Raw genomic sequence first — 25,693 nt, 5'->3', positions numbered from 1 at the left:
TCCTTCCGTAGATACTACTAAAATGTATTTCTAAAAGCAAAAGCTATCTCAAACTGATAGAACTGGAAAGATCTCTGCAAATGAAATGTTGTGGCATCCAGTACTCATAATGATGAGTTAGGGTCATTAGAGCTAACCACGTGAATGCCAGTCGGCTACTGGGATTTTATTCGAAAAGTGAAGATGTCTTTAAATTATAAGAGGAATGTATATATTAACTTACAGATATAATAAAACTGTTAAAGAGATGCAAATAATGTGGGCACTTCAAAAAGTTAGCAAAAATGGAATTTAGAGGCAAGTTTATTTTAGTGCAAAAAGGTTTGAAAGCCATTCAGACGTGAAATTATTGGGTGTTCAACAAGTTCATAGGAAATTGGTATAAAGGAAAAAATGATGCCTGGATTTAAAAATTTCCTGTACCAAATTTGACATTTTTAATACCACTTTCATGAACTTTTCCTCTTACTAAAAACTTCCTCTTTAATATATGAATAAAAAATATTATAACAATGAATAATGAAAGTGCTAATTACTCTACATGTCCTTGCAAATGTTTGTCCAAGCCCAAAGTATGTGAGTTGCACTCTATTTGATTACAAAATCTTACTTTTCAGATAGCAGTGGAAAACAGTATAGAAACAACAGAAGTACATCTTGAGGCATTAATGAGAATATCTACACAAAAATTAAGTGAATTTAAGTTTCAGCAATTCAGAAATGCATTTTTCCTAATTATTAAAATATGTGTATATTTTCTAAAGGAGTTGGGTGGACTTTTCAAATTAGACATTTGAAGTAATGAAGAAGTAAACTGAGACAGTGAGGTCAGTCAGTTGAGAACCATGGAGAGACCAAATTAGGCATCCTGACCACTGTCTAATCTAAAACTCAGGATCTCCCTGTTCAGGTCCAGAATTCCCATTCAGCCTCATTTTATGTGTGAGTCATAAGAAACATCACTATCTTATTAATTCTGCCTTTTCTCCCAGTATATTTTCATCATAATCAGATGCCCTAAAGTTCCATACAGACTATTTCTAAAATTTAATTGAAGAAAACTGATAAAATCAGGCCATGTTTCAAAACCATTATGTGAATCTTGAATACTCAAACATTTCAAATGTCCACTTGAAGCAATTATGTGATACTACAATATTATGATCCTTCTGAGTAATGGCTATATTTATTTTTAGTAAACTCTAAAATAGAAAAGAGATTGTAGGGCATTAGCCTGTATTCACATCCATCGGCCTGTATCTAAAGTTCATGAGTATGCGTTTGAAGCCTTTAATATACTTTGATGTTGAGCTGGCTGGGAATCAGAAGAGCAAGGATTCCCTTCCAGAGTGTGCACATGACAAGAACATACAGGCGACTCCAGTTGTACTAATTAGTGATCATCATTCTGGAAAAATAATGTTGTGATTTTCCTCCTATTATCGGGTCTTACATGCTTGAATACCTGTTTAATTATGAAAGGACTGTTATTGTAACAGAAAAAGAATTTTTTAATTTTTAAATTTTCAAACAGCAAAGGATAGGTTTCAATACCTGTAATTTACGGCATGTGTTGGGAGTGATAATGTAGTGACATGATCAATGAACTGCTTATTAAATTTGGAAACATTTCATAAATGTATTATCCATGACTTAAGAAGTATTGTTATCTGGAAATTACTTTACTAAGCACTGCATCACCGATGTCTCAAATATTTGCCAAGTTATGTGCTGTTACCACTTGGTATTGATGAGAAGTCCAATAACCTGCCCTAGAAATCAAGCTCAGCTTCAGGCAGATGAAGGTCAAGGACTCTCTCCCTTCAGCCTGTGCTCCTAAGTGCTCCGCCATGCACAGTCATCTAGAACCGTTATCCGTTACGAACTGATCACCGCTAGGTCTAGACAGACTGCCATTTTAAAATTTGAGTGATATTGAAAAAGAATGGGGAAGTTTCTAAATAATTCCAAAGAGTGAAAACACATGTGAACTGAGCATTTCCTTTGCAATGAACTGATTGTGCCAGGTATTTTCTCAGTTATTAGTATTGTAAATCTATTCAGCATCCTATTTAACAAAAGAAATAGAGAAGCTAATTTAAATGAAAACATTAGAGCTTCACGTGCCTACCTGACAGGCCTGCATTCTGTCAACAGTCTCAGACTGTGCCTCTTCAGAAAATGTGTCCTATTCAAATTGATACAGACTCGTTAAAAAGGAGAACATGGGTTGACTGGAAGAGGGTAGTGATCAATCGTTATGAGCTCACCATCTCATTGGTTGTGTGTTTTAGAATACCTGTAACATCATGTAGCAAGACATTATCTAATCCAAGCAAGACTAGGCCCAAATAATAATGTTGCGTTTGCTTGGTCCTCCCAAGGCATGTTCTCTATGGGATGGCCGGCTTTTCTGAACATTACGCCCAATATTAAAGAAGAAGGAGCAATGAAAGAGGATTCGGGAATGCAAGATACACCATACAATGAGGTCAGACTTAAATAACGCAGGGTGCACTGAGTCAAAGATGCATTGCCTTGTGATGTTAAACTAAATAGAAGGAAGCATGCTTCCTCAGAAGTCAAATGACTATTCTGTATGACTTAATTAGATAAAATGATATTAAGGCTAAAATTACAATAAAACTAATCAATGTGAGACTTCATTTATAAAGTATCCTTTTCAAGAAAGTAAACTAAGCCCTATTTACATCTCTAAGTGAAACCAAATGTTCGTCAGCAGCCCTTCTAAAAGATGGATGATTGCTAATCTTCAGGTAAAGGGAATAGGGAATGCTAGAGTTCTTTGATCTGATCACAGCTTTCTTAAGCACTGGATCATTTATTTAAAAATCTGTTTGAATCAAGAGGCTCAAGAGTTTCTGCAGAAAATCTTCTGATCTGCAAACCAGGGTTATTTTCTTTCATAAAAAGAAGCAACTTCCTACTGGGAATTATTTAGCAATTCAGGTGAAGAAAATGACACTATCCTTGCCAAGTAAAGAAAATATACCATAAACTAACTTCTAAAAACTTAGACTATTACGTAGGTAGAGGATAAGATATGGAAAAAAATTGGGGTGGGGGATGAATTTGGGTAAATTGTAGATATGGTTCTATCTTTACAAAGTAAGTGCAGCTACATAGCGTGCTAGACATTTCAAATAATGTTTAAGATATGGAGGTGAGAAAGGATTCTAAAAATGGACTGGCAAGACATGATATGGCCCGAATGCCAAGTCATTGTCAGGGCGTTGAGACCAGGGATCCCTGAAAGGAAGGTTGAAACCTGATCGTGGAGTGACATGACTGCCACAGCGTATAGGCTGTACAGGAATTGGCAGCCTGAGGCTTCTGAAACAGTTTAGATCCAGGCAGATGTCATGATCAGTTATGTTTTAGACGGGAAGATTACCAAAGAGAACGAACTGGAGGAGAAAGCTACCACAAATAACCTAGAGTTGAGTAAAAGAGATTGCATCTAAGCCGGTGACCATAGGAACAGAAATCACCTAAATGCTGTGCAGGCTTTCACAGATTTCAATTAGCATGTCTGGCTCATCAATTAGGTAATGGTAAAGTTAAAGGGAAGAATACAAATGGCACCAGGATCCCTTGCTGGGCTGTGAATGCCAGCAGCAAAGATAGAAGACTCAGGCATTTCAAGAAGAAAAAGTTGACAACACATTCATTTTGAAACTGAATCACAGAGGTGCCCTGCAGGGTTACCCGTGTGAACCCTGCTTTTGTTTGGGACATTGCAGCATATCCTGGTGGAGCAGTTGTACATGTGTGTGGAGTTCCTTTGGAAGTCTGAGCGGTATGAACTCATCGCTGATGTCAACAAGCCCATCATTGCTGTCTTTGAGAAGCAGCGGGACTTCAAAGTAGGTATTCCAGACACCTTGGAGTTAAAAGCTCCTACTCAGGAAAGCAAGATTTTCTGTATTTTTTAAGTATTCGTTTATTTATTTAAAATGCAGACTTACAGAGAGAGAGAGAGATATTTTCCATCCTCTGGTTTTTCTCCCAGGTAGGTGCGATCAAAAAATGCTTTGGCAGGCTGAAGCCAAGATCTAGGAGCTTCATGCGGGTCTCCCACGTCTACGGCCCACATTTGGGCCCTCTTCCACTGCTTCACCCAGGCCAGCAGCAGTGGAAGTGGGGCAGCTGGTGCATGAACCAGTGTCCCTATAAGATGACAGCATTGTCAGCAGAGGCTTAATCCTCAATACCACAGTGCCCACTCACCTGTACAGATGGCAGGTTTCCAAAGCAGAAATTCCATAGTAACTGTCAGCATCATCTTCACGTAACCCTTCAATTTGTGCTTTCAGAAACTGTCGGATCTCTACTATGACATTCACCGGTCCTATCTGAAAGTGGCGGAAGTCGTCAATTCCGAGAAGCGGCTCTTTGGTCGCTACTACCGAGTGGCATTTTATGGGCAGGTAAGTGTACGAAAACTAACGTGTGCTATGAACTCTGCTGAGCAAGAGAGTATGCCCTGTAAGTTTTCTGACTATGTGTACTCAGGGACTGAGTGTTGCTACATCAGAGCATATGTATGTATTTCTCCGCATGGGAAGGTCTGTATGTTTGCCTATTGAAATATATCACATTGAGAGATAAATAAATGGCCAGAGAACTTAAGGGGTTTACTATAAGTTAAGCTAAAAATAACCATTTCTAACTTCATAGAAAAGGAGGTTGCTTATTTTTCAGCATTAACCCCAAAATACCTAATTGTACTTTCTGTCATATGTTAAAATATAGGCAAATTAAACATGTTTTTTAAGAAATAAATTTATAGGGCCCAACATGATGGTTCAATTGGCTAATCTCTGCCTTGCAGCGAAGGCATCCTTTATGGACACCAGTTGCGGTCCTGCCTGCTCCACTTGCTATCCAGCTCCTTGTTTATGCCCTGGGGAAGCAGAGGAGGACAGCCCAAAGCCTTGGGACCCTACATCCACATGGGCAACTTGGGACCCTACATCCACATGTGCAACTTGGGACCCTGCATCCACATGGGCACCTTGGGACCCTACATCCACATGGGCAACTTGGGACCCTACATCCACATGGGCAACTTGGGACCCTACATCCACATGGGAAACTTGGGACCCTACATCCACATGGGAAACTTGGGACCCTACATCCACATGGGCAGCTTGGGACCCTACATCCACATGGGCAACTTGGAAGAGGCTCCTGGCTCCTGTTGTCTGACCAGTGTAGCTCCGGCTGATGCAGCCATCTGCGGAATAAATCAATGGATGGAAGACCTTTCTCTCCATAAATCTCTCCTCCCTGCCCCTCCCAAAACAAAAATAAATAGCTCACAAAAAAATAGAAAAGAAATTTTAAAATGTATAGAATTCTACGGAATAAAATAATTCCTTAGGGACTCCATCACATTGAAGCCTTAACTTTACCAGCATGAAATTTACATTTTAAAATTTATTTATTTTTATGTGAAAGGCAGATTTTACAGAGAGAAGGAGAGACAGAGAGAGGTCTTGCCTCCACTAGTTCACTCCTCAAAAGGACCACAACAGTCAGGGCTGAGCCAATCCTAAGCTAGGAGCTGGGAGCTTCTTACATGGTCTCCCACATGAGTGCAGCATCCCAAGGACTTGAGCCATGCTCCGCTGCTTTTCCAGATCATAAACAGGGAGCTGGGAGCTGGATCAGAAATGGAGTTGCCAGGACTTGAACCAGTACCCATATGGAATGCCAGTGTCATAGGCTGAGGATGAGCCTGGTGTGCCACTGCGTTGGCCGCGTGAAAGGCAGAGTTACGGGGGGGGGGGAGCAATTTGCATTTTAAACAGGCACAACACTGTTTGATCATTTTTTCTATATTATGGGTCAATGTAATTTTAAAGTTATGATGCTCATAAGCAATGGGCAAAACTGAAAATATTAGGTAGCCACAAACATTGGCCTGGAAATTGAAAAAAAATTAGACATTAATTATGAATATCTCTTCATGGCAGTGAGGAAGTGTTTAACATGGAATACACCCAGGCATAATCCTGTTTCTCTTCAGGAAGTCTTATGGTGCTGTTACATTTCAGCATAATATTTCCGACTGTGACACTTCCGGATAAGCATTCCATTCTGTTGTTATTGTTGTAATGGCTCTCAGCCCTATCACTTCTTCCTCTGCACCACTCCAGTACAAAGCACTTCTGCATGTATCTTCTTGCTCTCAAATTTTTTAAAGCTGTAGCTGAAGGAGTCAGAGTCAACTTGATCGTGCTAGTTAATGTCCACTGAAGTCTTTGAAATGTATACATTTTCCACTTATCATCAAAGATAGCTCAAAAACCGACCCAAGAAAGCTGCTCCCTGCCTGCCGAAGGGAGACCTCGCAGAGTAGCACCTCACACAGAGGAACTCCTGCAGCCTGGGGCCTTGGCACTGCGTGGCAGCATCAGGCTTGCAAAGACAGAGAAATTCAGGGGTGTGAAGACTGAGGTCTGCAAAGATAGTCTACAGATGGTTCCGTTTGCACATTTGGGGTACATAGAGCAACGACTGCATTGCCTGAAGTGACTGTGTTTCTTGGGGCAGTGGAGATGTAAAACCCTCAGGGGAGGAGCAGAGAGGAAGAAGTAGTGTAAGGAAAGGCATGAAGAAAATTTGCAGGTTGCAAGAAAAATAACAGAGAAAACCCATCCAAAAAAGTTGTGGGTGTTGAGAAATTGAAGGGGGGACATCAGGCTTCAGGGGAGATGGCCAACGCAGGGAAGCTGCTCACAATACGTGAGTGTTGTGACTCAAGACAGGGTTGCAGCTGTGCAGGGCAGCTTTCTCATGAAACAGTCTGGACCTCCATCCACACCCTGGTCATGAAAAGCAGCCCACCTCCCCGATTGTTCCCAGAAAGGCGTTAGTCAGGTGGGGGCAGAGCCCACTGCAGCATGTTCTTAATGCCGATGTTTGCTCTTCTCTTCTTTCTCGGGTTGTTCCAGGCTGTGGTAAGTTGTCTTCCCCCACTGCATGCACTAATACTCCTCACACTTCCCCTGGATGGTTAACTGAACCTTAACTTCTTGTGCACACGACCTTCGGTGTGAAGAGTGAGATTATCTGGCTTCCATTCATTTGGGAGTCACCCTGCGTTTCTTTAACTAAATCGTGTTTTTTGCAGTCACCTGAATTACAAAACTGTATCTTCTATCATTCAACTAGTATCTTTGGGCACAAGAGTACATGTAATCTGAAAGCTTTACACACACACACACACAAGTCTATTGACTGTATGGTTTTGGTCACTGCTTATCACAGCTTATTAAAACTGTCAGGGTGGCCAGAAGTTCAGAGTTTGGGTGGTGGCTATTAAGATCACCTTCCGCTTTCCAAAGGAATAGATTGGAGAGGTGACCTGTGTGTGGTGGTGAGCTCTTAGCAGTATCAACAGCAAGGGTACCACTTCCTGACACAAAAGATGAATGGGACATAAATCTTAACCCAGTTGAAAAAAAAAAACTGAGAAAAGAAAGTTGGAAAATAAGCAGAAATAACCTCTGGTGCAAAGAGCTTTTTTGTATTATTTAAATCACAAGAAATAGCCAAAGTATGCAAGTTTTCAGCCTGTAAAAATGGCAATTTCACATCATCAACATACGTACTGTTTATTAATCTGGAAAGAAAAATTCTTTCACTTTCTTCATTTTGTCAATCTGCATGCTCTACTTTCATTATCTGATCCACACATACTTTTTTGTAATTCTGTATGTTCTGCCCCTCCCCATTCATACTATACCAGTATTTTCTGCCTTCATTTGTAAATTTGGGGTCATACGTCCTTAACTCACCTACTAAAAATAATAGCTGAAAATGAGTACTAAATAGACTGAGGGGGCTGTGGGGAAGGAGGGGGAGAGCGACTTTGAAATGACCTACTTTGTTCTTTTTTCAGATTCTTCAATAAAGTGTGCTCACTGTGCACCTGACTTATTACTGTTACCAATACTTTCAGTTGTCTTTTAGTTAAAAATTCCAATCTGAGCTTCAAAGGCGAAGAGTTTTGTTAAATCTACAGCTCTCAGAATGTGCCTAAGCATGGGTCTCCATGAGCTAAAACTCCAGCTGCTCTCCAATGAAGAGAGCTGATAGCGGTCGTCCCATTAAGCAAGAAGTGACAACATCAGACAGCAAGGTTCCCTCTCTCAGCACACCAAAGGAAGAGCATGAATTACTGTATTCAGCAGAGCAGAGAGCATGCATCCCTTCACACTTGTTGGTAAACAAAAACCCAATAGATTGGAACATTCCCCCAAAACATAAACAGAATGGGGATTCCAACATCTAAGATACAATCTTGACTATTAGCATAATCTCTGTCTTAGTCATAAAGATACCTTGTGTCCCTGTAAAATTCATCTTCTGATATCCACATTGATGTGTCTAGCAATCATGTTGGAAAAATTATGGACTGTAATATGCAATAGGCTCCTTGCCTCCACCATGGCCATTTGAGTACCACTTGAGAATGCTTTGTGGACTAATGCTTTGACTTTTAAGGTTTTGGGTAGGGTGTTTCATATTGTGTCTAAAGTAGTCTAGACACTAGAAAACAAGTTGAAAACATTTCGTAGCAGGAACTTAATAAAAATTCAGGATTTCTATGGCTTGAATTTTTAATGCAAAACCTGCCATATGGCTACAGAAATTTTACACCTAGCAGCCCATATGAAACATCCTCCAGTGTGCCACTGAGTCATGAAATGTGATCAACCAGGAACAATGATCAGTTAAATTCTTAGGCCCTGGCATTTAGTATCATAGCAAGCAAGTGAATGTGAATTGTATAACTCAGAAGATCAGGTGCCCGTAGAATTAAGAAATCAAAAGAGACCTGATGGGATTTTGTTCTTTTTACCACAACATGCGTCTGTTCACCAATTCTCAGTCCTGCCAACATGGGTGTAGATCCATCTCTCCGAGTTTAACAGGAGAGAAATTGGGGGGAGAGCGCATGTGTCGAGTGAGAAGCTTCCATCTCCCTGTTGGAATATCTTACACCTGCCCTTCTAGCTCCCCATTCTCAGAGACACTCATTATCTACATTATGTATCAAAAAACCATCATACCTTCATTTGTATTTATATGCACCTGGGGTATAAACACAACATTGTATCTAAACACTGGATTCCTCATGTTTCATAACCCCTGTCCTAATTCCTGACTCAAAACTGTTGCTTAACTAGAATTTCCTTTTTCCTAACTACAACACATGAAGGTATTTATTACATTATGAAATGACATTTGCAAAACCAAACTTAAAGGAAATGTAGGGATCACATTTTCCATTGCTTTGAAATGCAGTCAACTCATAACCTTGCAGCAAAAGCAGTAAAGAAACTGCCACTGGGTTTTTATCACCCAGTGCACCTGTTGATGAATCAGTGAGTCTGTGGACAGAACTGAAGTTGAAACCTTCTTTCAGACCGTGTGCTGTAGCTCAGTGAGTTTTGCTTCGAAGGTTTCCAGGATAGAAGGTAGGCACATAACCCAAGTGCTTCAGAGCTGCCATGTGTCTGGCTCTGAAAGAAAGCTTTTTCCACAAATCCGTGGAGAAAACAGATTGAACTCTTGGTCAGAATTCCAGATCCTTCTTGCTCATTTTATACAGTGGTGTCCATTCCACAATCTAAACAAAAAGTGTCCTTCGGATCAGTCACTTAATCACCTATTAAAACAAGCTCCAACAGACCTTTTAAAACAAAAAGAAAATTATAGTTCCGATGCAGAAGAAGGCAGTGGTGTTTAGTCAGAAGCACAAAAGACTCAGTTTCACAACGTATGAACTACAATTCAAAGAACACATTTTTTCCTTAATTGTTGTCATCTTTATCATCATCACCATCTTACCTAACACACCTCATAGGCCTCCTAACATCAGGCATTATTAGGACTTCCCAAGAGTTTGCTAAGCCTTTATTTTCCCATCCTGTAAACCAAGTAACGATAAAAAAAAAAAAGTCACAAGTCATGACCAAGACCACGGAGGTCATGATGACATGCTGAAAATGTGTCTCCCTCTGCTAATTTCGTGTGAACTTTGGATTCATAAACTTGTCAGGGAGAAAAGTTCATAGTTCAAAGATTTCTATGTAGTAGTAGTGTTCATGCCAGTTAAAAAAACAAAAAAAAGCACCTTTCCTAAAGCCTGGGGAGAGTTTCCTCACCACAGTTGAAGTTGTAAACGCTGGAGTCATGACCCTCAGAGCATGCTGGCAGACGCCTGTCCTCTCTTTGATCTGGCCATCTGTCTGTTTTTGCCTCTAACTTTTGAGCTGGAATCAGAGAAAACTCCACAGAGACAGCAATTGAGGAAGCATAGCTGCCGGTCGTGCAAAAACGGGACCAGCCGTGCCTGTCGCGTCCAAGTCTGCACGAGCAAGAAAGCCGGGATGAGCAACAGAACCCTGTTTCTGTGTTTAGTAGTTTGGGTTTGGGGTGCTCAGAGCAAATTGCTTTGATTTTAAACACTTCACAGAGAAATTACTCAGTTAAAACATCTTCTCTAAAAGTCATGGAATCTAGTAGGAGGGAGAAATTGCTACACCTACAAAATTATATTGCGGAAAATGATAATAATTTTTAAGAAGTCCTACAGTCATTTCCAATGATGTTGGAAATATACTTTTGATGTTGTTCTAGTGCTAAACCCTGTGAGCAGTTTTCCTGCCATAAGAAGTTCAGCCTTTCTTAGGAACTGATGATCAAATTTTGGTATGATGGTGCTTATAATCATAACGCAAGTTACATCATTATTCCTAGATTCACCTCAAGAATTAGCATCAGAACGTTAGCATGCAATGAGTATCTTGAAATAATTGGTTGTTGATTTTAACACAACTTTCATGTGGCCTCCTTGCATCTTCGTGGACCGCAGAAGCCGTTTCCCTGCAGGTGAAAGGGACCAGATGCTCTCGAGCTCCCAACTCGCAGCTGAACCCACATGCGTTCCACACAAAAGTGCTTCCGTGTCTCTTGAAAACGAAGAAATCATAAAGACTGCCTCCCTTAGCAATCTTCAGTGATCGGGATGTTCCCACCGCCCAGCTTTAAATCAGACAAATAAACTGAAAACAGATAGAATCCAGTTGTTCTTATGGGTAAAAAACCAAGAATGATATGGTTACCGTTCTTAATCCTGCAAGGCCTGCATGCCAAAGGTGTCAAACATCTATTATTAAGTAAATTGAAGTATTAAGTGATATAAAGCTGACTTGCATCAGACCCCTGAAGTTTTACTGATACATAGTAATTTTTAAAATAAAAACAAACAATATTGAAAGCATACTACCTGTAATTTCTGTTACGACAGCAATATGATGGTGTGCTATTTTTTTTATTCTAGCGTGTTACAGGATTCATATCAACTGTGTTTCCTATGCTAGTTTCAAAGACTTGTAAAAAAAAAAAAGTCATCAACTGCTCTTCAAATAATGCCAAAAGTTTCTCCAGACTTTGTATTTTATACCAGTCTTCCACAAGAGGGCATTCTTCCCCCAAAATATGTACCAGCAGGTATTACCACTGATCTCCACAAGTAGAGAAACAGAAAACATTTCCTGAGGATCTTTGACCTACTTTGGGAATATTCACACTGCTGGCTAATTGCAAAATCTTTTTTCTTTCTCACTTGATGCTTCTCTGATTTGGGGTTTTATACGGTTTAATTCAAGGAATTGGGATGACAGCCAAAAAACTGGATGTTTCTTAAGTAAACGGTTTTCTGTTCTGCAAGCCTATGGTAGAATCAGTGGTTCCTTCTGTGTCTTCATAGGGATTCTTTGAGGAGGAAGAAGGTAAAGAGTATATTTACAAAGAACCAAAGCTGACGGGTCTGTCTGAGATTTCCCAGAGACTGCTCAAACTCTATGCAGATAAATTCGGAGCGGACAATGTGAAGATCATCCAGGACTCCAACAAGGTACAGGAAAATAAATATTCATGCTGGGACTTAGAATTGGCATATTGTTTTTAATTCTAACTATGTATACTTAGTAAACTAACTCTTGGGGGTGTCTTGTTTGTTTTTGGGGGGTCGCTGTTGGTGACATATTGGAGGAGTTCAAAAGCATTACGTTTTTATTTGAGTAACATTTGAAAGCAGTTTCCTTTTTCTGTACTTCTCCCACAGGTCATCTGTATTTGAGTAACATCTTAAACATTAAAGTAATAGAATGCAATGGTGAGACTGGAGGCAAGAACAAGTGAAAATATTCAGTAAAAGAATCATTTAGGGCTGTGTCAGTTTTTGAAGTTCATCTCCATGGAAGTAGTGGCAGACTTGCCATTACGCTGTATTAGACTGTGAACTTCCAGTTAGCTCCTTGAAGTTAGCTCCTGATAGCTCCAGGAAGCAAAGGCCAGTGTACTGTCACTCTGTTACTCTGGATCTTTGCATAAACACATGCATTAACTCGCTAACCTTGATTTAGCTCCCAAGGCATTCTAGACCCAGAGCTAGAGGCAGGAGCACACAGAGTCTCTTCCTTCCAGAGCTCCTCATTCACATGAGGCGTAAGAGAAGGGCCTGGACAAAACACCTGATGACAGAATACAGAGAAGAATCACCAGAGCTCTGGTCCAAGAAATCAGGCAAAGTTCAGCAGCAGGAACTCCTTTAGGTAACCAGTTCAACCCAGGGGTGGTGATCTAGGAGCTGAGTGCTACACGGTGAGAAGGCGTTTGCTGGAAGCACAGGGTAGTCTCAGAATCCCAGCAGGTGCAATGACAGGGAGGAATGACAGATGCATTTAGAGGCTGGCAGATCTTTGAAACAGGCTGGGTAGAGACCTGTGGCAGGTCACCTGGAAAAACTGGTTTGTGCCCAATGTAGCAAAGCTCTATTGAGCCACACCATAAAACAAAAGGCATTTGTGTCACCTGCCTTTTTTTTTTTTTACAAACTTATTATTTGGTGAGATCTAGGCATGCTACAGCTGGATCTTGGAAGCAGCTCTTACAAATGTGTCTGTCACCTGCCTCCGTAGTCAGTTTCTCCAGGATCTCAGACAGCCATATCCGGAGGGAAAAGGCAGAGCTCTTAAGGAGAAGAGAAAAATGCCAAATGTGGTGGCAGATTAACTTGAGTCTTCACTCTATCATACCACCACTCAGTAGCTGGTAATCTTGGAGTAATTAGCTGGCTCCCCTGGACTTCCATTTTAATCTGAGTTTTTACAGCTCTACAAGGAAGTTCATGAGGTTCCTCAAGTCTTTGGGCTTGAACAGGCAGTGGATGAGTAGACAGATGGAAAAATCTGGAATAAGCTTGAAAATCATTCAAGCCCCCTCCAAAAATAAACTGAGGATGTCTCTAACCTACAAGGCAGAAGAGGCATCCACAGGTTCTCTTGGGACTCTGCCCCTCTGCGCTGCTAGCTGCCAAATCTGTTCACCAAGGAAGAGGTAGAAGAAGAATTGCTAAAATCAAAAAAGTGGCAGATAGGGAATTTCAGACCCTGAAAACACAAACATTTGCAATTAGGTAACAGGCTGGTTAGCTCATGTGCTAGACAAGCAAGGACCATCCCTCCACATAGCAAGGCCCAAAACACCAAAGCCAGTGGCAACCACCTAGGTACTTGGCTAAATCACAGGAACAAAGACACAAGGAGCTTGCCTTCTACACAAAGGCAATTAGCCATCCATTACAGTGAGAAGTAATAGAAAAGATTGAAGGGCGTGACACAGCCAGGCCCCTATCACAGAGAACTTCAGCTGCTCAGCAGACCCCAATCCTGCCTCTATCACAACCTGGCTGCCGGACCGCAGTCTAACCTGCTCTCCTGCTGTGGTTCCACCTAACTCAGAAGTGACCAGATTACCTGCTTTTATCTAAGTGGAGAGAGTCAGAGTGCCCCAGTCACAAGCTGAGGGGACCCAGGACTTTGGCCTTTATTGGAGAGCTGGTAATGATTCACCTCTTTTTCTTTGCCTGTAATGTGCCAACACAGGTCAACCCTAAGGATCTGGACCCAAAATATGCCTACATCCAAGTGACCTATGTCACGCCGTTCTTTGAGGAAAAGGAAATAGAGGACCGGAGGACAGATTTCGAAATGCACCATAACATCAACCGATTTGTCTTCGAGACGCCCTTCACGCTGTCGGGCAAGAAGCACGGCGGAGTGGCGGAACAGTGCAAGCGCAGGACTGTCCTGACAAGTAGGTGCAGATGGCGAACACAGCAGTGGTCACGGCCGCCGGCTTCGCTGCAGCCCCTGCGTTAGGCAGGCCTGGTGGAAATCACGGGTCATCCTAGACCATTCGCCAAAATGTGCCAGTTGGCCAGGAGCAGCGGAGGGATGGTTAGGCTGGAGGAGGACTTGTCACTAGAGCTTCTACACACACTTCCCTTGAGGTGCTGCAGGTGTAGGCCCCTGAGTCAGTGTCTGCTCTCCCTGACTCTACGTATGGGTGTCGGGGTGAGCAGCTTTCTCAGGATGGCATGCTCTGGGTCAAGAGTTCTAAGCACTCTGGATTCAGAGTCTGCATTTGTTGAATGAGAGCTGATCTCCAGTGCCTGCCCCGTGCTAGCTCGAGCTATCCTGTGAGCCAGTCGTCTTTTCTGGCACTCAGCACGTTCCGTGAGTGCCACCTAGCCTGGGCACAGTCCCAGCTACTGCATAGTCAAACACTAAAACATTGTTTTTGTCCTCAAGGTGCTCACCACCTGGGAGGAGACAGACACAAATAAGGCAAGAATTTCGGGTGGGCACAATGTGGGACATGAAATGGGATCCTTTGGTGGGGGGGTCTCCTAGGACCAAGTGAGGGAAAAGCATCACGGAAATTTTGAAAGAAATGACACGCATGCTGTTTTGAGAAATGAAGGGTCTAAGATGTGCAGCAGATATGCAAATACCACTGACACGGCGACTAGGAGAGACATCCATCTGCTGTAAAATTAGCAAGAACTTCGGTGACGAAATGTCTAGAACAAAGCTGCTGTGGCAGATGCTATTGAGTACAGGTGCCAGCATTGCTCGTTGTGGCGTGGTGCGGTGTGCTGTGAGTTACAGGTGCAGGAGGATCTGTCATCTTCGCAGCGTCAGGAGACTGCACACCTCCTAGTGTGGCCCTGAGCAGGGGTTCACGAATGAGGGGGGCTTCAAAAGGCTAGTGATAAAAGAGTTAAATATGCATAATTTTCCAAGAATTTCTGAAGAAAAACTATTTTATTACCTTGAAAGGCAGTGTTACAAAGAGAGAGAGGAGGAGGACAGAGAAAGAGAGAAATGTAGAGCTTTTCTGTCCGCTGGCTCACTCCCCAAATGGCCTCAGCAGCTGGGGCTGGGCCAAGTCAAAACCAGGAGAAAAGAACTTCCTTCAGGTCTCCCACATGGGCAGAAGGACCTAAGCACTTGGAACACCCTCCTCTTCTTTCCCAGGTGTATCAGCAGGAAGTCACATTAGAAGTAATGCAGTGCCCCACAGGGATACAAGCATAGCAGGTGGTGGCTTAACCTGTTATGCCACAACACTGGGCCTGCCTGAATGTTTGAAGACTCCTTGTATTAGTTTATAATGGGTGGGTGATCATGCCAAGTTAAAGCCATTAGAGTAAAAGTTAAAACGAGATAGATGGCGTGTAAGAGAATAAATCATACACATGAGCACGCTGTGCCGGAAGATGACACCAGGTCCTCTGAGCCATCAGTTCAGTCCTCGATGCTCCGCTAACGCGCAACCCTTAAATCTCTCTCTATGATGTCTGTGCAGCGAGCCACTTGTTCCCTTATGTGAAGAAGAGAATACAGGTCATTAGCCAGTCAAGCACAGAACTGAATCCTATCGAAGTGGCCATTGATGAGATGTCCAAGAAGGTTTCTGAGCTCACCCAGCTCTGCACAATGGAAGAGGTGGACATGATCCGACTGCAGCTCAAACTCCAAGGAAGCGTCAGCGTGAAAGTGAGTAAGCACAAGCCTGGCATTAGGAGCTCATGGCCAAGGACGTTTGGTCGTTGCTGTGCTTGAAATTTTATGATGTATGTTAACAAAAAAAACTAGTTCTCTATATGAGATACCATCCAACACCTTCACAAAAATCCCTAAGACAGGGCCCCAGTGCGCATGCGCGAGGATGGCGCCACACATCGTAGGTATGCATCTCTTAAGTTTAGCCGAAATGGAATTTCGCCTTCTCCATCTCATCTTCTACATCTGCATCCTAACTAATGAGCAAACCTAACAGTCCTGTGCATGTCTGTCTCTAAGCTTAAAAAATGATTCCAAAACAAATCTAAAAATTACGCACACACCAAAAAGCGGCGAGAAGGAGGCATTGTCTAACTCCAGCCAGGATGGCTTTCCTAGGCACATAGATGAGGGAAGCCAGGCAAGGTGTGACAAAGGAGAGCATCCAGTACCATTGACTGCATCTGCCACACTAGCCATGCACGGCGCTCATAGAAATCTGAAGTCTTAGCCTCCGTCTTCTTTCTCCTGCTTCCTTCCCAAACTCCATTCTCATCAAAAAGATTTACAGGCATCAGGGGCAATGATGCCTCCCCTGGTGTGAGCCTGCTCAGGTGTGAGCCTGGTTGGAGCCACATACGCATCCATTCAGCAAGAAGTGCTTCCCTAGGCCAAAATCGAAGACTGACACACGAAACGGTGAAACGGTGAATCCTGGCGTGGTGCTCGCACCATTAACTGCTGCGTGTCTCTTCACAGCGGCTGTGTTTATTTTAAAATGTACTGTTTATGAGTTAAGATGACATCTTTTTGTTTGATTACCATTTACATCCTTGTTTATATTCTAGCTGAACTTTGTCTTTTTACCTGTTGACATCTTATTTTTGTAAGGCGTTATGCTTTTAACTGTAACACAAAGTTAAAATGTTATCTCAAAAATAAGAAAATTTAAACACTAGGAACATCATATGAATTCACAAATATTACATTTAAGTAAGTGTATTTGGACAAATAGAAGACTAGATTTCAAGTTATCAGATATTAAAAGATCAAGCAATTTGTAAATGTGGCCAAAATGTGAAAGAGTTGACAAGTGACTGAAGTTTGAGAACAATGGCAGTGACGGCTGTAGCTCAGACGTATCCCTAAGTAGATATCAGTTAATTGGAGCACAGCAGATATAAATTAGCATTGTAGCTGTCAGTTAATTTGAGTAAATATCAATTAATTGGAGAGATTTAAATTAGCATCATAGTTGTGGGCATTTGGCCTAACAGTTAATAGCCCAGTTAAGGTGACCAAGGTCAAGTGTCTGGGTGTGATGCCTGAACTTGGCTGCTGATTCCACACTTCGACTGGGGCAGGTCCTGGAAAGCAACAATGACTGCTTGAGGAGCTGGCTCCCTGCCATTGTGTGGAGGATCAGCCTGTGTTCCCAGCTCTCTGCTCTGGCCCAGCCCAGTCCCAGCGTTCACAGGAATCCCAAAAGTGACCTTAGGAATGGCAGTGTGTCTAGATCACCATTTCTCTGCCTACCCCTTCGCCAACTTTCATCTTCCTCTCTCACAAAACGCTTTAAACCACCACAGAGTAGCACAGGAGAGGGGGTGCCACCTGCTTGGTGCAGATGGTTGCCAGTCCTTCCAGCTGCGGAGGAGACTTCCTGGAGGAGTTGGGATCGTCCTCAGCCAAGTCTCTTCTTCCCCATAGGTCAATGCTGGACCAATGGCCTATGCCCGAGCTTTTCTTGAAGAAACCAATGCAAAGAAATACCCTGACAACCAAGTAAAGCTTTTAAAGGAAATCTTCAGGTAAGATTCCCTTTGTTGAGTGTTCTTATTGGAACGCCTTCAGACAAGGCATTAATGTATCTGATGTTCTCACTAAAGGCAGTTTGCAGATGTGTGTGGGCAGGCCCTTGATGTGAATGAGCGCCTCATCAAGGAGGACCAGCTGGAGTACCAGGAAGAGCTGAGGTCGCATTACAAGGACATGCTCAGCGAACTGTCCTCGGTCATGAACGAGCAGGTATGACAAGCCTGAGGATAGGAGGTAACCTTTTCACTGCAGTGCCGGAAGGCCAGGAGAGAGCCGGGAGTCACCGCACCTTGCTGAAACATTGTCTCCCCAACACATAACACTCCTCCTCTCAAAGCAGACATTATGATGAGAAGAAAATCAGGAGAAACAGTAGCGTGAGAATGCAGGAGTTTTCCACAGTTGTCTGACATGTTTAGGCAAGCCGTATGAGCTGTTGGCTTTTTAGAATACAGAGGTCAAATTAGACATTGAAGAATGTTAGTTGGTGTCCCCACTAGGCTGTGATACTAGGAGGTGTTTGTGCCACAGAACAAACAAACAAAAAAAACCTTAATCCCTTGCTCTAAAGCAAACCAGCCATGATTTTTTTGCATGTATCCAGAGCGTTCAGTAAAGCTGTGTACAAAGTCTGACTTTTAGTAACAATACCGTGGGAGAAGGGATGCTGAAAACCACGGGGTGGGAAGCCAGGCACTGCTTCTTCTGTGGCTTTCTTCTAGCACCAGTGAACCCTAACCCTCTACCTGGATACCCCTAATCCTCGCCAGGAGCTAGGGAGGCTCTTAGGCAGAAGGTTGTGGACAAGGAATTGAACTGATCTGCTCCTGCTGTCTCATGCACAGGAGCCACTTCAGCGACCCTCTCTGAATGAACCAGCATGGTAATAGTAGCCACCGAACATGAAATGCATTTCCCGTGTACACTTTTTCATATTCTTCCACGCATACTTTTAACTAACCATGGTAGCCAGAGAACAGTGTGGTTAACTGACATATATCAGAATGAATGAATGTCCCTGTATAGGCTTTATAGCAGACATAGTATTGATTTGGGCACTCGGCGGGCATAATGGCAATTAATAGCCTTACTAGCCTAGGAGAATTAATAAATCTAGGCGTGAATCAGCAGGTGCAAGTAGTGGGTCAGAATACTCTTCAACTGCAGATCCTGTCTGACCTTAAAACATGGATCAAAAAATGCTTTTCTCTTTTTTTTTCCCGGCAGCTCTGTCACGGTCCGTGTTTATACAGCTTCTGTTCCTCTGTGTCTAGTATTTCCCTCAGTACTGTGAGCAAAAGTGGTATGTTCTTCTTTCCTTACGTCTGCTCCGTGCATGGTGGCCTTCTCATCTACCTATCTCTTCCTAGCCGTTCATCTTGTTATCTCTGTAGTGTCTAACGATCTCTAAGTTTTTCTTTAATCAGAACAATGTTATTTCCATTTCAAGAGAGGTCCGTGAAAACAGAAAACCTGATGATTAAAGCTAAAGTGAACAACTTAGCTTCCTAGAATAACATTCCTACTTCATCAGCTTCTAAAACAGATTTGAGGTCATTTGTTTCCAGAACCTTTAAGATGCACTTTATCACAAAATGTAAATACAAAAATGTCGAGACAAGCACCAGGTAACTGAGAAAGAGAGAAAAATTATTTTCTCACCAAAAAAAAATCTTTTCTTTTTAAGTGGCAGCAGTTAACACTAGGCTTCCTGGAAACTGACAAAGAAAAGATGCTGATGAATTACACAGGCTCTGTTATCCAGTAAAAGGAACAGATCTGTTGGCGGCGACAACAACAAGCTTTTCTTACGGTCCTGAGCGCCAATGGGAATGTGTCACAAAACCTCCATAAGAAGGAATATTTCACAGACCTAGAAGTGCACATAAAACATTCATGAGAAAATTGAATTAAAATATAGTGTCATTTTGGTGCAAACTTTTGAAATCCATGTTTAGTTTTTCATGATACAGATTTATTTTGATGAACTTTTTAGACATGCCTTGATTACATGGATCTCAAGTTTTTGCACTGAAATAAACTTTTAGTCCCATTTTCCCTTTTCCTCAAACTTTTGCAGAATCCTTGTATACACTCCTGCAAACCTTCTGGACAAAGGTACATATTATAATGAAAATGAAGACAAAAAGTCTACCATGACCTTTTTTTTAAAAAAAAGATGATAATTAAAATGAATAAATACACATAAGTATAGTGGATACAGTTAAATATGCAATACAGTCAAAGAGAGTCTTAAAAAAGCCCTAACAAGAAGGATATGCTGAAGCCAGTTCGTGAACAGAAGAACATTCACTCTAGGGGAAAGATGGAACAGGGCAAAGTGGGTGCTTGTGTGTAAATGCAGATGTTGACATGAAGTGGTTTCGGTTATCAGTGACAGACAGGCAACAGTTACTGCATAGATGGCCAGAATCCCACAGTGTCCCGTCAGTAGCTGTTTAAAAAGATAATGGCTTCTTTTGACTTAAGCCAAATCAATGCATATATCCAGCCGAAACATAAGTGTACGATGTTGTTTAAAGGTGAACAGCAACAATCAGTATCAGATATAAAACACAAAGGCGGGGACAGACAGACCCATTCTCTGATGGTTCCAGCTAGATGAGATGCAAAGGCGTTCTCTTGAGTCTGGATATCCTGGACACATTCATCATGTTGTTTGTGCACAACTTTGTCCTGCTGGCCTTGGCAGGAGTGATGGGTGGCACAGGACATGCAGAAGCGAAGAGCTGTGTGGAGGACGGAAGCAGGAACTCCGCCCTGGAAAAGGGACGGCTACTGGCCGCTGCCAGTCACGGTGCTATGTGAAGCTCGCAGGGAAATCTTCACTAGAAGTTCTAAATACATTCTCTTCTGTATAAATACAATTCTAGGGCTTCTGTTGTTTCTGCTGTGCTAATATGTCATTCTTTGACTAAGTGTTATTTAGACATGCTAACATCATTTTCAAAAGTGAAATTCGGTCATAATGTTTTTAAATGTATTTCCATTAGTGGAAACATTTAAACATTGTTTCTGGTATTTCTGCTATATGGGTAGAGTTTTGGCAGTCTAAACATTTAGAGCAAAATGAAAACCTGGAACCACCCAGATGTGTTTGTAAGATTTATTCTAACCTTTATACATTGTTATCTAATATTAAAAGAGCATTGTGACCCTGTTTCAAGTCTGACCAATAGGGCTGACAGGTGGGCCTGGGAACAGATTCTTTATATCTGTTACGATAAGTGTATTTTTAAAATTTGCAGCTATCCCTAGGGAGTAAAAAAATCACTGTTTAGTTTGTACTGGCATTGGTGCTTGAAATTGTTCGAATTAGCCTCTTTCTTAACGTTATTTTTACTGTGTTGTGTTTTGTCCTGTTTTCAGATTGTGGGCAGGGACGACCCACCAAGGCGCGGAGTGGAGCGAACTTGCACTCGAGTAACTAGCAAGACAACCCCAGCGCCACCCACTGTCTCTGTGTCCAGTGCCGAAGTCTGAGGGAAGGACTGTGCGTCAGACACACCTCTCAGAGAGCCTTCGGCATCTGCAGCTGATCTCGGGGAAGAGAAAGATAGATCTAATTTATTTGTGGTTTTTATGGTGTTGATGTTTACCTCGCTAGCTTGAGAATTTCCCCAGCCTCTGAATTTGCACATTTCATAGGATTATTTTTCTTTGAGCAGTGTTGATCAAGCCAAGCTAAGTGTTTGCCATGAAATTCCAATGAATGTGGAGCTCAAAGCAAATCCTGTGTTTGCTCAGTTAAACGCTCAATGCCCAGTCCCGGTACACATGTTTTAAAGGTCAAAGTGAATGTTTTTGTAACATTGAAGCATATTTCACATGTAAATAGAAGATTGTAAAATATATGGTTTTTACCAAATTTAAAAGAACCTTTTTAGTTAATACTCATGACAATGCTAAAATTGTATGAATAACATTTCAAATACCGTTCTATTAAAATATTTGTGTATGTGTACAAAAGTGTTGATAAATACTAATCTTTAAAGTTTGTGGAGTTCCTTTATTTGTAATATATGTGCTCTTAAAGGCAATTGGGACGTGAAATTATAGAAGTATTTTGTTGTTGTTAATAAAAATAAAACATTTGGTTAATTTGCACTTGGTTTCTTGAAGCAGGGTTGAGTGACTGCTATGGGTCTGTTTATTACAGTCCTAGATTCAGTGTTTGTGATGCTTAACCAGGAAGCCAGGAGGAGATTCAGAGCTCTGCTGGGAGTTCCTGCAGGAAGGATAGGGCTTTCCAAGGAGGGGAGGCCCAGTGTGGGACTTGGAGAAAACACAGTACATCAGGGCCTGTGGGTCTCGCGGGTCCTGGTAGATATTAGGAATATTCACAACATTCCATTCTACACTCTGAACTTGTACTAGATTGCATTTCCCTGCTTCTTTCATAGTTAATCTGGAGCACATAGAACTTGCTTTGGCGACTGAAATGTAAAATGTGAGCCAGAAACGTGTGTCACTTTTGGTCAGAGACTTGAAAAACCAGTCAGTGCTCTGGCCAAGCCCACCGTCTCTGAAATAGCCATCTCTGATTCTCACAAAGACAAAAGCTGCGTTTGCTGAGTCCCCAGTGACCACAGTGAGTGAGACAGACTCACGTCATGATGCCTGGTAACCCTACTAGTCATAATGTCTGAGAGGGAAATACCATTTTGATGTGTTACAGTGCCCAAGATTCAGGAGTGATCATTATTGCAGTATTATGAGCTTATCCTAGCAAAAGTGTATTTTTATCAAAGCTGTGACTGATGCACAACCAGGTGTGTGGACCACGGACACCCCACCCTCTGGGCCACTTCTCCCACAGTATCCATCATCAGCTGCAGTGGAGCTGAGCTCATCTAGACGCCGACTAGTTGCTATGATTTTACATTGACCTTCAGCAGACATCCCCAAAGCCCAGATTCAAATGAGAGGAGAGCGGAGTTCATCTTTGTGCTCCTCAAGGCCTTTGATCACTAGCAACACCTGACGTGAAAGGGAGGCTAGGGTTTGAAGCACCTATTTAATTACTGTCTACACAGAAGTGAGGCAGGGCATTTTGCATGGTCCCTCAAGGCCCATTTTCCTCGAAGCCTACTGTTGCATTTAAAAAGATTGCTCTGTAAAGAGCTGGTCTCTAACTCAAAGCAGCTCCGTTCTGGCTCCACTTCTCTCGCTTCCTGACTGGCAGGGTCAGCTCCTTGACTTCTCATGTCCAGCTCACCTGTTTGAATTTGTAACTTCTGGGAGACTGAACCTCTGCCCTCATCTCCAACCCAGATTTCACCGCAAGGTTCAAAGCCTCATGTCCATCCCAATCCCCCTTCTCCCTGCTACAAGGACGCCGTTGGCAACAGGCTGCTATCCAAATCTGAAATTAAATCATCCAAGCTTACCTCTTTTGAAATAACTGAAAAGGGTGGATCTCTTTAAATCATATTAATTGCCAGATATTCTGTTTTCTGCATCTCAAGTAGCAATGTGTGAGACGGTGTCATTGTGTTTGGGCACTGAAGTTGTGTAAACAACAGGTTGAACACAATTGCTCTAGGGAGAGTTGTATTAGATCCCTCTGCCTTAACAATGCTGAAACTTGGGCCCACTTCAGAAACTTGATGGCTCACTGGCTAAAATCCTCTCCTTGCATGCTCTGGTATCCCATATGGGTGTCAGTTCATGTTCTGACTGCTCCACATCCCTTACAGCTCCCCGCCTGTGGTCTGGCAAAACAGTCAAGGATAGCCCAAAGCCTTGGGACCTTGCACCCACATGGGAGAGCTGGAAGAAGTTCCTGGCTCCTGGCTTTAAGTTAGCTCAGCTCTGGCCATTGCAGCCGCTTGGGAAGTGAACCAGTGCACAAATCTTTCTCTCTGTCTCTCCTTCTCTCCATAATCTGATCTGCCATTCCAATAAAAATAAAAAATAAATCTTAAAAAGGGAAAAAAAGTGAAAAACAAAAATATGTGCTTTCCTGCTTGCCTAAGCATTAGGTATTGGTGGTCTTGGGCCAGTAGCACTCTCATATTTATTTTCTTCCCAAGATTCCATTGACATGCAAAGAGCACAGTACAGACAAAATATTTATGTGTAATTGTAGTTACCACTCACAGCACAGCACATCACTTGCTTCAGAACGAGGTAGGACACACATCGCAGGGCATTTTCTTGAATCCTTCAAACTTCCTAGAAGGGAAACGCCAAGGGCACAGTGCCCAGATCCAAATGATTCCTACACAAGTGAAAATATAAAAACTCCATGGAGACGACTCCTCATTAACCTCCCATACAAAACTATATTGCCGAAGACAATGCCTTGCAAACCACTGAGCTCCTTGTGAGTTACCAAGACATTGAGTTCTTATTTATATTTTTTTCGATAGAGCTGCAAAAAGGAGAGAGAGAGAGAGATCTTTCATCTGTTCACTCCCCAAATGTCCACAATAGTCAGAAGTGAGCCAAAGTTCTGAAGCCAGGAGCCAGGAACTTTTAAAGGATCTCCCGCATGGGTGCAGCGGCCCAAGGATGTAAGTCATTCTCCTCTGCTTTCCCAGGCCATAATCAGGGAGCTGAATCAGAAGTGAAGCAGCCAGGATGTTAACAGGCACACATATGGGATAGCAGCACTGCTGATGGAGGCTTAGCTTACTATGCCACAGTGCAGCCCCATCTCATTTATGTTCTTCATCTTTGTATGATTTGTAATTAATGGCATCTCAACAAAAGCTCAGTAAAGCATAATAGTGAATATTACAATATGGATGAGAATACTAAAAACAGGACACATGACATTCTCTTCCTATTATTTTCCCTGGAAACTATCTACCATAAAATAAGTGAATCTAATATTTGGGATGTCAGAGCCAGTTCTGTCTCCTCATCCATTTATCATTCCCTTTTCTTCCCATTCTTGTTTCACAGTACCAAGGCACAGGCTGTTAAGAAAGCTGAATGTCCCCTCATTTTTGCTAACAAGTACAGTGCAAATGAATACCCATCATGCAACCCTTGCACAGGACATCCCTGTTTTGTGTCCTGACTCACTTAGAACCCTACATACATGGACCAGTCAGCATGATACCTTCCCAGGGACTCACAGCTTCTGTGAGACACTGCTGTGGGAGGACATCTTGCTTCTGAGAAGCGTTGGCTTGAGGCCTTAGGAGTCTTCCACGTGACTTTACAGAAGATATCACCACGCTGAAAGGCTAATACTGCCACGTGCTGCAGTGCCAACGACTGAGAAGAGCAGCTATACCTGCCTACGGGTAATTGACACCTTCAGACAGGAACCTCTTTAGCCAAAGAGCGTGAATTTCTATTTTTCGGGATTTTAGATCTCCAGGGTCTACTCTGCCAAGAAAAATTTCTCTCAGCCCATACTCTTCCTCACCATCTGACCACATACACAATCACACCGTTTGTCTTGAGCCTCGAACCATCCTTCAACAGCTTTAGTTAAATTTAGGTAAAATAGCATAGAAGTTAAGAACCACACCTAGTAACTGTACAAGGTTTCAAATAAAAATAAATTTAAAATTCTTGAGCCTTATCTCTGAGTTATTCAAGAGTTACTGAAAATGTTGTTCATTGCAAAAATAAGATGTGAATACAGTGGTACACATATATGTCGTGTGTGAGTCATGAATGTAAAAGTTCCAATCAGCAATCTTAGCAACTTCCTGCATGATCCTAAATCAGAGTCAACAAAACCTGACTCTTAGGAAGTGATCAAGTCTGACTTCTATAGAGTTCTATATTAATAATATTTTAAAAAAAAGAAAACATAAGAAAGTCAATGTAATGTTCTAAATTTTTTTTAAGAGAGTGAAGGAGAAAGCTAAAGCATAGTAAGAGCTGGCATCCGAGAATCGGTTCCCTGCAGTTTGACCCTGGTTTTGACTTGA

General features: G+C 42.2%; 1 protein-coding gene across 9 annotated transcripts in view; it reads left to right on the top strand.

Moving 5' to 3' along the window:
* DOCK10 (dedicator of cytokinesis 10) overlaps nt 1-21,902 on the top strand; it is a 271,550-nt gene extending 249,648 nt beyond the window's left edge. For 4 of the 9 annotated variants that reach the window (XM_058665077.1, XM_058665076.1, XM_058665075.1 and 1 more), the window contains exons 48-57: nt 2,385-2,491; nt 3,765-3,887; nt 4,338-4,451; nt 11,813-11,959; nt 13,992-14,202; nt 15,760-15,950; nt 17,667-17,767; nt 17,846-17,984; nt 19,002-19,077; nt 21,165-21,902. In XM_058665077.1, coding sequence (XP_058521060.1) covers nt 2,385-2,491; nt 3,765-3,887; nt 4,338-4,451; nt 11,813-11,959; nt 13,992-14,202; nt 15,760-15,950; nt 17,667-17,767; nt 17,846-17,984; nt 19,002-19,077; nt 21,165-21,226 — 1,271 coding nt within the window. In that variant the 3' untranslated portion in view covers nt 21,227-21,902. Of the gene's footprint in view, nt 1-2,384; nt 2,492-3,764; nt 3,888-4,337; nt 4,452-11,812; nt 11,960-13,991; nt 14,203-15,759; nt 15,951-17,666; nt 17,768-17,845; nt 17,985-19,001; nt 19,078-21,164 lie in introns of those variants that run through there. The other 5 variants (XM_004576766.4, XM_036493320.2, XM_004576767.4 and 2 more) reach the window with 3 other exon arrangements.
* Nucleotides 21,903-25,693: the final 3,791 nt, after the last annotated feature.

The sequence above is a fragment of the Ochotona princeps genome, chromosome 5 (genome assembly GCF_030435755.1).
Source record: "Ochotona princeps isolate mOchPri1 chromosome 5, mOchPri1.hap1, whole genome shotgun sequence".
Lineage (NCBI taxonomy): Eukaryota > Metazoa > Chordata > Mammalia > Lagomorpha > Ochotonidae > Ochotona > Ochotona princeps.
This window is presented reverse-complemented; position numbering and strand designations above follow the sequence as displayed.